The 12,705-nt window shown below is 46.6% G+C and overlaps 1 protein-coding gene across 3 annotated transcripts in view; it reads left to right on the top strand.

Annotated features, from left to right (window-relative positions):
• The window catches only part of DIP2B (disco interacting protein 2 homolog B), a 1,149,028-nt gene that overhangs the window by 941,751 nt on the left and 194,572 nt on the right, over positions 1 to 12,705 (top strand). For all 3 annotated transcript variants that reach the window (XM_069653448.1, XM_069653447.1, XM_069653449.1), the window contains exon 32: positions 1,426 to 1,596. In XM_069653448.1, coding sequence (XP_069509549.1) covers positions 1,426 to 1,596 — 171 coding nt within the window. The remainder of the gene's footprint in view (positions 1 to 1,425; positions 1,597 to 12,705) is intronic.

Here is a 12,705-nt window from a genome sequence, read left to right as displayed (position 1 = left end):
TTCTGAAAATTCTCTCTGGCACCACTAATAAGCCAAAAAAAAAAGTGGTAGCCATACTAGTCTATGGCGGGGAGACCATGATCAATATGGAGGACTCGACATGGCAACAACTCGAGGGCATTTTCTGGAGGAAAGCGCTAACCTTGCCACCATAATTCCCGATGCCCCGTATTCGTTTTGAATTGGCCCTCCAATCCCTGTCTTCAATTATTACATGGAAACAACTTGACCTTTACCTGAAAATAGTCACTGAACAAAACGTACCAGCACTCGACATCTTCTGGTTAAACCCAGCAGGAACATCGAACAACCATTGGCCATATGGAAAGAATTTGTAGATACTAGAAGAGGAGCAGCAGAAGTATCGATGGACACATTAATGGACTGTCCGCAGAAAAATGAAAAAGAGAACTGCGGTTGACGATTGGATCATAACAAATGATCTAAAAGCTCAATATCAACATGATCTTCCATGCCGATTTGACCAGAGAGCCCTGAATGAGCTACCGACTTAACTGAAATTGTTTCCATCACACGGTATACGCGAAACCTTCATGAGACTACGGCTAAACATCTTGCCGACATGTGAAATCCTGGCAGCAAGGAAAATGATACTGCATGACCACAACTACTGCCACTTCTGTAATGACAAAGATCCAATAGAATCCCTGCAATCATGATATGCCCGGCACTGACTGAAAAAAGAAAGCAATACAGAGAAATGTTCCTTAAAAATCAGAATCTGCTTTCCTTTGAAGACCGATGGGTCCAAATCCTCCTGGGAAAGATTTATGCAATCGTGAAATTTTGGAGCAACATTATGGACACCCCTGAAATTTGAAATAAGAGGAACCAAAGAAACACGTATCACTCCTCCTGCAGAAAGACATCCTTCCTTACTGGAAATATTGACTTAGTTTGATTGGAAATGTATCTGGAAATGTAATGATGACAATGAAAGATAAAAGGTTTGTGTATCAAACTATATCATTTTAATTTTTAAAAAATGACCCACCTAGATGTCTAGTGTAAATCGAAGATATGTTCATATTAAACTGATTAATTACGCATTGAAACTTAATTTATGTGAAATATAGAGATTTATGAACGTTTTTGTAGCTTTTACTACTTCAGTGCGACTTTCCTCAGGGTATGACTCACTGTTTACGTTATCATCTATGTGCATAGATGGTCAAACGGTTGACGCCAAATAAAATGCACTTCATTTGAATATTGTTTTGAGTAAGCCGTGGTGCCCACCTTTTCTTCATTCATGGTTTGGTATTTATCCATCAGCAGTGTAAATGTATTTCTTTTAATAAAGTGTTGCATTCTAGTTAGATGGTATGGCTACCTTGATGAATGCCCTCATTGAAGATGCTCATCTTGCTAGGCTTGATTTTGTTTTTCTTTTGTATTCCTCAGGCAAGGGGAATTAATCTCGCCTACGTGCGGACATGTGTGGTGGTAGCAGAGGAACGCCCACGAATCTTGTTAACATATACATTCTCCAAACTTTTTAAAGACCTTGGCCTGTCCCCCCGAGCTGTTAGTACTACCTTTGGCTCAAGAGTCAACATTGCTATCAGTTGCCAGGTAAACAAGTTAATTCTTTATAATTATGCACATTCAAAGCACTACACACATTCATTATGGCTGAGTCGGAAATCAGTATTAATAATTTTTTTTTAACTTTGGATCAAACTTTGTGAGGTATGTTTTGCATGTATCTTTTTAGAGCGCATATCTGGTAAGGATAAATGACTTGTAAAGGAGCAGCCTTTCTATTCATTATTTTGCAACTTCTTCCATATGTTTGTTATAATTTTGTGCTAGTGCCGATTAATAAATTACAAAGTGTAAAAAAATAGTGGCAAGATGGTGTATCAAAATTTACCGAATACAATTGTGGTTTCTCCCCTTTTAGAATGGGGGAGGGGGGCCTTTGGGAGGACCAGGGGGGTGTCAAGAACACAGAACTTTCAGTTTTCCCCAGCACCTGCTGATCTGTTCGAGACATAGGGCCTCATTACGACCCTGGCGGATGGACCATGGTGCTAATAGCACCATGGTCCATGCCTGTAACTTTCCGACTCCGCCATGGCGGAATGGGGAATTACCACCCCATTCCGAGGTTGGCGGAGTGGTAATTCCCCCTTCCGCCATGGCCCTTCCCCATTCCCATTTTTGCCCAATAGGGCATAATGGGAATGGGGAAGGCGCTAAGTACGGTGCCGCAAATTGCGGCACCGTACTTAGCACCAAGGTCCCTTTGCGGCATGGTTTTTAACGCCTGCAAAAAGCAGGCGTTAAAATCACCATCCCGCAAAGGGACCTTGTAATCAGGCGTTACGGGTCGGCGCCGTAAAACCCTTAACGCCTGACTCGTAATGAGGCCCATAGGCTCTGTTAGTTGATTTTGCCAATGTCCTGTGTGACAAGACTTTAAAAAGCCCACCTTGGGTGAACAGGGTCACCCCTTAGGTTTAAACTCAAATACCCCAACGTTTGGTAGCAATGGCTAGGGAGCAAGGCTTAGTCTAGGAGGGGGGAGTGTTATAGTGAGGCACACAGTACTTAGAGCATACACTGAGTACAAGGAAACACACTAGAAGTTATGTAAAAATAAACATTTATTTTATATACACCAAGGCTTATAACATTTAAGTAAGTTAAGTACTATCACACAGTAGTATTAAATACAGAATACTTGCAATATCTAAAGTATACAAATATTTTAAAACGCAAAAGTAGCAGAAATGTATGCAGACAGGAATGCAAGCTTTAGACCAAGTTGTGTAACTTTAGTTAACCCATGCTTACCAATCTTAGGAATTCCAACCCTATCCTAGGTGAATCTCTAGGGGGGAGGAGGGACATTGGGGGTTCAGTGACCAAGGGCTGAGGAAGGAAAAGGCAGATGAGCAGTGGACAAACAAGGCAGAGTCTATGATTTTTTCTTCAAGTTTACAGGTGAGTATCAGTTAGGTTTTTGTGGCTAAGGAGCACAAAGGAGTGTCAATGCAGGGCTGGGGGGAATGCAAGTAACAACGTAAATGCAACCCACCGAAGCACAGGAAAAACAGAGAAGGCCCCAGAAGGACTAAAGAAGACTCACTCTTGGGTGTACAAGGCTTCAATTCTTGTATTTGGCCTGAAACACCCAAAAGGTTTAGTAGCTTTGGCTGAGCAGCCAGACTTAGTCTAGGAGGGAGAGGGGCTGTAGTTGAGTACAAAGACCTTTTGAGCACACTTATAGTGAAGGAAACTCGTACACGCTGTAGTTATTGTTAGGCAGAAACCTGTGCAGTTCCCTTAGGGAACACTGCAAAAGATTTAAGACTACAGGTGTTGGCAGTAAACCCACTTGGTAGCAGTCTGTACCACCCAGATTTACCTGGTAGCTGTGGCTGTGCAGTCAGACTTCTCTCAAGAAGAGTTAGGCAATATGCAAAGTATACACAATAGGCACTCAGGCAAAATAATACAAGCAAACACTGACCAGAGCTTTGGTATCAAAGTATATGATTATTTATTTAAGAACACACGGTTTGAAACACTCCAGCACTCTTGTTGTAAAATATTCTAAACACAGTTACTATTGTAATATATACACCCCTTTTTCCTTATCAGATAAGTCACAGTAAAACACCACTTATTTTCATACAGAGGTGAGCGCTTAACTAGATGGCACTCCAATAAGTTTGTGAAAAAGGGAGGGAAAAAGACAGAATATGGAAAGGTACACCACTCTAAGATTCAGGAACACTGTTAGCAAGGCAGAAGAGCAAAAGTCACTGGTGAGCCAAAGTCCAAAGGCTGGGCCCACTCTTAGAGAGAGCAGAGCACAAATGCGCCTAAGATCACACAGTTACACTAGGCTGTGAAAGTCTTGCAGAGGGTTCAAAAAGAGTTTAGAGAGGCTTTAGGAAAGTTTAGCCAGGGTGTGCCAGGCTAACCCAGGTTCGAAAGCCGGGGGCTAACTCTACCCGTACAGTCGGTAGCAAGGGAAGCCGGGCGGGACACGGTACCTTAAGTTGGAAGGATCCTCCAGCGGTGGCAGTTGTTCCTGGCAGTGGGTGCAAGTCGCGTCGTCGCCCAGGGGAAGAGAAGATCTCGACTTGGAGGAAAGATGAAGGTCGTTGCACTACCAAGGAAGAAACCAGCCGCGGAGTTTTCCGGTTAAAGGTGGTACCTTTGTTCGCGGTCGTGGTAAAACGTGGTATCCCGGTTGCCGGGGTGCTTGGCACAGGCAAGGCGGCCACGAGGTACGTCGGGAAGGCGAAAAGACGGTGAAACTGGTTATCCCCACCAGTCAAAGGAAGAAGACTCTCCGGCGGGAGATCTCCTCTGTCGTTGGGAAAAGTGGTGAGACGGTCTAGCAGGGCTCCACCGGTGGTGGTGTCGTGGCAGGTCGGCTCAGCTTCTCCCTCGTCGGATTCTTGGGTCCTGTGGCGACTTCTGAAGTTCCAGTCCCCAAAGCCCTGCTTTTATGCAGAAAACCCCCATTCACTCAGCCTAGCTGTCTCTCAAACATGCCAAGTGGTGAGCCGGTCGGCTCACCACTTGGGCCAATCAGGACGGAGTGCGACTTGAGTTGCCTAGGCAACTCAGTCCAGGGTGCCTAAATTCCCCTCCACCCCTCCTAAGTACCCCAGACAGAGTGGCACCACATTGGAGGGCTTCTGTGGAGAAGCCCGCCAAAAAGTGGAACAAAGGGCTCGACTTGGGTTGGAGTCACAGAAGAGAACACAAACGCCATTTTAGAATCAAGTTTTGGCAAAAAATATCAACCGGAGAATTAATATTAATTAAATAAACCGGCGGTATGTTCGAGGCTACCGTAAATTAAATAAAGGTAGTAGCCTAAAACAATGGGAAATCCCATAGGAAAATATTTGCGGTTGAATATAAAAAGTAGTATCCACTGCCACCAGCCAAAACTCGATCAGGGGGGACGGAGACGTGCCCCCTCGACTAACAGACCACGGGGCAATTGAATTGCCCCAGCCAGTACGTCCACAATATGATGGTTTGTACTGGTTCTGTTCAGAATTTAAGACTAGTAAAGTCAATGGTGACTTTACATGCCCTGGGAGACAGTAGTCAGTCCCAGGGTATGGAGTCTATACTGGGGGGTCACTATGACACCCCTGTGTCACATCACAAAAACACATGAAGCCCTATGGAGTAAAAGACCCCATAGCCCATTAAACACATCTAGATTCAAAGAAACGCACTCAAATCATGCCCAAGAGTGAGGGTATAAAAGTCTCACTCTTGGCAGGAGAAAAAAAAAAAAAAAAAAAATCCAGCAAAGCTGCTGGGGGACTCACTAGGTTAGGAAATTCAGCCTAAACAGAGAATTCTCCCTAACAGTTATATAAAAAATATGCTTAATATATATTCTAGGTAATGTTAAAATCGAAACCATTCAGGTCAGTAAAAATAGTTCACACATATGGGTATTTACACTAGATATTTGCTGTAGTAATACTTATTTCAAACAGTAAACCTTTAGATAACGGGTAAGTACAAGAGTAGTTTCAGATTAGCAAATCATACCTTAACCAAGATTCACTGAAGGTGCAACACTGGTAGGTTATTTTTGAAAGTCCAACCCTATCTGGGGAATGAGTGTCGCAAAAAGTCAGATGTGGTGCACTGGGGAGCATTGACCCTTGGGCGGCAGAACAAGGGAGTGCAGACACTGTCAAAGTTGTCAAATAGCAGAAGAAGCGTTTACATAGTAATGGAATTTAATTCAAGGGGTCCGGGGGGGCTAGGTAGGCAACCTGAAGAATTTAAGCTTCTAGGACGGATATCCTTATGCCTGGAAGAACACGGTTGGGTCGTCCGCCCCAACGTGACTTAAGAAGCTGAGGAGGAGCAAAGAGCAACACAAACTGCCTAGTTAAGCACCCAGGAGTTAAGACAGGACCTTATTTATTAACATTTTTAAAGCACACTGCAGCCCGGGGGCATTGTGGCGCTGTTAGACAGTTCCTGGTTGCATACTACATATTAGGTACATGAAGACGAGCAAAAAACATACTTAGTTACATGATGAGCCGGAAGGGTGGGATGGAGGGTGGTCAGTAGGGAGGCTAGGAGGCTGAATTAGTTGAAGAGTCTGATTTTTAGCAATTTCGGGAAGGCTGGGAGGGAGGTCTTGGCTCAGAGTGCGTTAAGTAGGGCGTTCCATAGCTTGGGTGCTATGTGGGGGAAGCCAATCCCCCCTGCTTTAGCTCTTTTAATGAGTGGGATGCGCAGTTGGTAAGCGTGGCAGGATCTTTTAGGTTGCGATGAGGTGTCTCTGGTGATAGTCTTGATAGGTATGGAGGGGCAGAGAGGCTTAAGTGTTATGGTGAGGGTCTTGAAAGTGATCCTTTCCTTTAGGGGAAGCCAGTGAGCGGCTCGCCTGGCCTGGGTGATGTGATCTCTTTTCAGGACCTTTAGTGCTGCTCTGAGAGCATTGTTTTGGACTATTTTAAGTCTGTTTAGATTCTTGGCGGATGTGCCTACTACATAGTCTAGTTTGGCCCGGATGGTGGCTCTAGCTATGGAAAGGCTGTTCTGGTTGGAAAGGAATGGTTTTACTGTATTTATTAACTTAGTGGTGTGGGCAGATGCAGAAGCAATGCCACTGACTTGTTATGTCATGGATATGGTGGAATCTAGATGGACCCCTAACTTTTGAACGGATGCAGAGACTGGGATGATGAAGTTGTCGATAGAGAAACTGCAATATTGTTTGCTGAGTTTGGCTAAGGATTCTTTGGTGTCTATAAGGATAATCTCGGTTTTGAGACACAGCCCATTAGTAGCCATCCAGGCTTGGATAGTAGTGTAGATCAGGCGGAGGACTGTGGCGTCTTCGTCATAGGATCCTGAGTGCGGCAGGAGAACGTGCGTATCATCGGCATAGTTGGTGTAAGCTATGCCGAGGGAGTCCAATTTGTAAAAGAGTGGTTTAATTAACAGATTGTAGAGAGTGGGAGCTGTGCAGGACCCCTGTGGGACTCCGCAGAGGATGGTGGAGGGAGCCACGTTCGCCTGGTCTGAGAAGACCTTCATGGCTCTAGCTTCTAGGACGGAGGTGATCCATGATGAGGCCTTTACGGAGAAGTGAGCTGCATGAGTGAGATGTGAAGTGAGTCTTGTGATCCACAAGGTCAAAGGCAGCCGAGAGGTCCAGGAGGAGAGCTGGTTTACCTCTGTCCATAATTTTGATTATTAATTTTTTTAGGTCTAGGACGGTTTCAATGCTGTGGCCTTTGCGGAAACCTGATTGTATTTTACTGAGGATGTCATTAGATTCGAGGAACTGTTTTATCTGGTTCTGGGCTGCTTTAGCTAGGATTTTGAGGAGAAATGGGACAGTGGTAATAGGTCGGTAGTTGTTGGGGGAGGTTGGATCTAGGGTGCGTGTTTTTTTTTTTTTAGTGTAGTGGGTGAACCCAGGCTTCTTTAAGGCTGGAGGGGACAGAACCTGTGCTAAATGATGCATTAATGAAAGCCATGATAAGTGGGGCCAGGGAATCGGCACATTCTTTGACAATGTTGGGCAGTCAGATGTCTGCTTTGCACATAAATGGTTTAAGATGTTGGAGGAGTTCGGGGACTTCTGATTCTGTGACATCACCGAACGAGAAGAGTTGGTAGGAGGGGTTTTGGGATGTGAGGCTGAGCGGAGGAGGGTGGTCAAGCTTAGGTAGAGCTTTGGATTGGACTTGTATTTTTTCTTGGAGTAATTCTATTTTACTGAGCAGGGCTGCCTGTATGTTGGAGCACCATACTTCATCTTTAATGATCTCGTCAGGGTTGGCGGAAGGGGTGATAAGGTTTCTGAAAATGGAGAACATTTCCTTAGATTGTGAGTTGGCCGTGGAGATGCAGCGGTTGAATGAATTTGATTTAGCTATAAATATCGTTTATTTATATTGAGCGGATAGTCTTTTGAATTCTTCCTTGGTGGCATCATTAGGCTTAGAGTGCCAGTTATATAGTGCGTTACGTTTGCTAGTACGTAAGGCCTGTAGTTCATCTGTAAAGCAAGAGTTGGTGTGTATGGATTTTTTCTCTGTTTTTGCATTCGATTGGGGCTATGGTGTTAATCGCTCTGGTGAGGGTATCGGTATAGAGGTCTGCATGTGTGCCAGGGTCGTTCGCGAATGGGGGCTTTAGTGCAGTGCCTTACAGGAGGGGACATAAGTTGACCCTGGTAAGTTTTTTTTAGAGCTTCTGACCTGAGCTGGAGGGGCAAAGTTGAGTGCTTTGGTAGGTGTGGTGGGAATGGTGAACTGGATACAGTTGTGGTCAGTCCAGGGGTAGACCCAGTTGGAAGTGATGGTGGTGGAGCAGTTGTGGTCCGCCACCCAATCGACAGTGCAGCCTTTACAATGCCTCGGGCTGGTAACTTTTTGTAGGAACCCCAAATCTTTCAGTTCCTTTGCTAGGGCTGAGGCTGCTTTGTCTTTCGGGTCACTCTGACCTAGATTAAGGTCGCTGAGAAGATGACCTTGGAAATCCGGGTTGGGCATGGGGGGGGCCTGTATGCGAGATGTATATTGATGGTGTAGGTGGGGGACAGAGACAGTTTGGCTGAGAGAAGGTCAGCGTTGCTTTTCCACGCGTGGTTGCATAGCCTAATGGAGAGTGCATCTTTGCTGATTAGCGCTACACCTCCTCCCTTTTGCAGCTGTCTGTTTTGATGGAGAATGGAGTAACTGGGATGGAGGGCTATGGAGATGGGTGGGCCGGAAGCCTCATGGAGCCAATTCTGTGATGGCAAGTAGATCTAGGTTGTGAATGGTGATGAGGTTGTTAATCTCCAGTGCATGGGCGGAGAGGGAGCGTGCATGTATGAGTGCACATTTAAGAGCAGGTGCGGTCGTGTTCTTTTTAGTAAGGGGTGGTTAGACGATGGAGTGGAGTAGGCAGCTTACTGGACAGGATGGCGAATGTGATAGTTTATTGGATTTAAATTGGAGCGAGTGGAGTGTTTTAGTGGGGAATGTTGGAGTCCTGGGCAGTGATGTGATGTATGGGGATTCTAGTAGTTGGACGATGGAGCCATATATTTTGGTGGAGCAAGTGGTTGCATTGGTGAGGTGGGTGCAGGAGCCCAGTCTGCGATTCCTGCTAGCCACGCGACTAGGGATGCAAAGCTGGTTCAGTGTGAGGCCTGAGTCTGGAGACAGTCAGTGGGCAGCGTGTGGCAAAGGAGCTCCTTGAGAAGGCCGGGTCAGCTAGGATGGTGAGCAGCCGTGATGATGTAGGTGGGGTGGACCATATTGATGGCGGTCATAAATGGCAGAGAGGAGGTTGTGTGGGTCGATATGGTGAGCAATTTCGCTAGCAAGAGATGCCAGGTTGGAGTGATGCAAGGTAAGTTCTGAGGTGTAAGCCTGTTTAAATCCTGTGGACAAGTCATGGAATACATGGGATTAGATGGGCCAGATGAATGCAGTTGTAAGCATAGGGTAAACGGTCATACAAATTGGAGGCAGTGCAATAGAGGCTAATGGGGTGGGGGGCACAGAATGCAATCCGAGTATTAAGCACATGCTGATCCAATTCTGGGCAGCGTGACACTGGTTAGCAGCATGCACAGAGAGCATTCATAAGCATTGGGCAGAAGCTAGTATGGTGCGAGGAGGCGTGACTAGCGGCATGCACAGAGCATTCGTAAACATTGGGCACATGCTTGTTTGGTGCGAGGTAGCGTGACGCTCACTAGCGGCATTCACAGAGAGCTTTCATAAACATTGGGAACAGAGAGCAGTCCTGAACATTGGGCATGATGTCATACAGAACGGTGCAGCGAAACAATGGCTGGTGGGGAGCACCGCCACGTAACAGCTAATCGGGGCATGCATATGGTGCGGACAGAGTCTGGTTGTTGCAGAACAGACTTTGGGCCTCATTACACGGTAGGTGGTAAGGGTTTACCGGTACCGGTAAGGGCACCAGTACTGGTAAACCCTTACCACCTTACTACGAGGTCCCTTTGCAGGACCCAACCTTAACGGCTGGTGTAGACCAGCCGTTTTGGGACCCGCAAAGGGACCTTGGTGCTAATTACGGTACCGCAATTTGCGGTACCGTAATTAGCTCCTTCTCCATTCCCATTGAGCCCTATGGGGCAAAAATGGGAATGGGGAAGGGCCATGGAGAAACCTTGGAATGGGGTGGTAATTCCCCTTTTCTCCATGGTGGTACCAGTATGGTACCGGCGGCAACCATGGTGCTGTTAGCACCATGGTTTACCGCATAACGTGTAATGAGGCCCTTTGAGTGTAATCGGGTGCTGGAAGGTGGAGTCAGCTGCGCAGAGTGTCACGGTTTCAGTGTTTGAGTTGCCGGCTCGTAGTCTCACACAATGTTGATTGTTAGGGAGAATTCTCTGTTTAGGCTGAATTTCCCAACCTATTGAGTCCCCCAGCAGCTTTGCTGGATTTTTGGGGTTTATTTTTTTCTCCTGCCAAGAGTGAGACTCTTTTACCCTCACTCTTGGGCATGACTTGAGTGTTTCTGTGACTTGCTATGCGCTTATGGGCTATGGGGTATTTTTTCCCCATAGGCTATCATTGGTTTTTGAATGTGTTACACAGCACCCTCAGTGCAGTAACATAGGGGTGTCATTGAAACCCCCAAACATAGACTCCACACCCTGGGACTGACTACTGTCTCCCTGGGTCTGTAAAGTCCCCATTGACTTAACTAGTCTTAACTTAGGAACTTAACCAGTACAAACCATCATACTGTGGAAGTACTGGTAGGGGCAATTAGATTGCCCCTGGGTTTGTTGTCGAGGGGGTACTGTCCCGTCCCCCCCTCGCCGAGTTTCTGGCTGGTGGCAGTGGATACCACGGAAATATTCCACCGGAATATTTCCCAATGGGATTTCCCATTGATTTTAATGCACCACTTTTTGGTGCAATGTTAAAGATACCGCCGGTTTATTTATTTAATATAAATTCACCGGTTGGGATTTTTTGCCAGGACTCGCCGCCAAAATGGCGTCTAGGTTCACTTCAGTAACCCTGAACCCGAGTCGAGCCTTTGTTCCACTTTTGGTGGGCTTCTGCACAGAAGCTCTCGAAAGTGGTGCCATTCTGTCTGGGTACCACAGGGGTTGTGGGAGGGGGTTTAGGCACCCTGGACTGAGTTGCCTTGCCAACTCATGTCGCACTCTGGTGTGATTGGCCCAAGTGGTGAGCCACCCCGCTCACCACTTAGCATGTTTGAGTGACAGCTAGGCTCTATGAATGGGGGTTTGCTGCATAAAAGCAGGGTTTTTGGGACTGGTTCTGGAGAAGTCGCCACAGGACCTAAGAAGCCGAAGAGGGAGAAGCCGAGCCGACCTGCCAAGACGACACCACCGGTGGAGCCCTGCGGAACCGTCTCACCACTTTTCCCGACGACAGAGGAGATCTCCCGCCGGAGAGTCTTCTTCCCTTGACTGGTGGGGACAACCAGTTTCTGCCTTCTTCTCGCCGCCCTGAAGTACCTCTTGGCCGCCTTGCCTGTGAAAAACACCCCGGAAACCGGGATACCACTTTTTACCTCAACCGCGAAAGAGGGGTAACATCCTTTTAACCGGAAAAACTCCACGGCTGGTTTCTTCCCTGGTAGTGCAACGACCTTCAGCTTTCCTCCACGACGAGATCTCCTCCTCTGGACGACGCCGCGACTTGCACCCACTACCAGGAACAACTGCCCCCGCTGGAGGATCCTTTCCATTTTAAAAGGTACTGTGTTCCACCCGGCTTCCCTTGCCATCGATTGTACGGGGTAGATTTAGCCCCCGGCTCTCGACCCTGGGTAAGCCTGGGCACCCTAACTAAACTTTTCTTAACTGGGAAAAACCTTTTCTACTCACCTGTAAAGACTTGTGACATTGTGTGATCTTGGGCATCTTTTTGCCTGGCTTTCCCTAGAGTGGGCCTGGCAACCGAACTTCCTTGCTCCACAATAGACTGCCTTTCTACACTCACTGTGAATCTCTGAAAAGTGTTCTACCTGGCTGTTTTCACTTCTTTTGCCTTTTCCCTCCCTTTTAACTAACTTGTTGGGGTGCCATCTAACGTTAAGCGCTCACCTCTGTTTGGAAATAAGTGGTGTTAACTTAGACTTGTCCAACAAATAACTAGGGATGTACATATGAGTAATAGTGACTGTGTTTTGACTTACTTACCTTTTCTGTGCTAGTGTAATTTATGAGTGTGTCTTTTAAATAAATAATTATATACTTTTACACCTAGCTCTGGTCAGTGTTTGCTTGTACTATTGTGCCTCTGTACCTATTATGTATGCTCTGTATACTGCCTAACTCTTCTTGAGGGAAGTCTGACTGCTCAGCCACAGCTACCAGGTAAACCTGGGTGGTACAGACTGCTACCAAGTGAGTTTACTGCCAAACACCTGTAGTCTTAAATCTTTTGCAGTGGTCCCAGAGGGAACTGCACAGGTTTCTGTCCAACATTGATGCAGATGGGGGTTGCAGTATCTTGTTTATCTGCCGATGAGGAATGAGGGGGCGAGGTGATGTGAGCTCAGAGGGGTGGGCAGCCGTTGGTGATGGGGAGCAGAATAGAAGGGCTAGAGGAGGTACTCGCTGAGATGGCGGGCGGTTGATTCGCTATTTAGCTATGGTGTTCTTTAAGGCACGCGGCACGTCCGGTCACGGACAGGAACAGA

Source organism: Ambystoma mexicanum, chromosome 3q (genome assembly GCF_040938575.1).
Source record: "Ambystoma mexicanum isolate Mex_15411 chromosome 3q, UKY_AmexF1_1, whole genome shotgun sequence".
NCBI classification, from domain to species: Eukaryota; Metazoa; Chordata; class Amphibia; order Caudata; family Ambystomatidae; genus Ambystoma; species Ambystoma mexicanum.
Note: the sequence above shows the minus strand (reverse complement) of the source record. Positions and strands in the feature narration are given on the sequence as shown.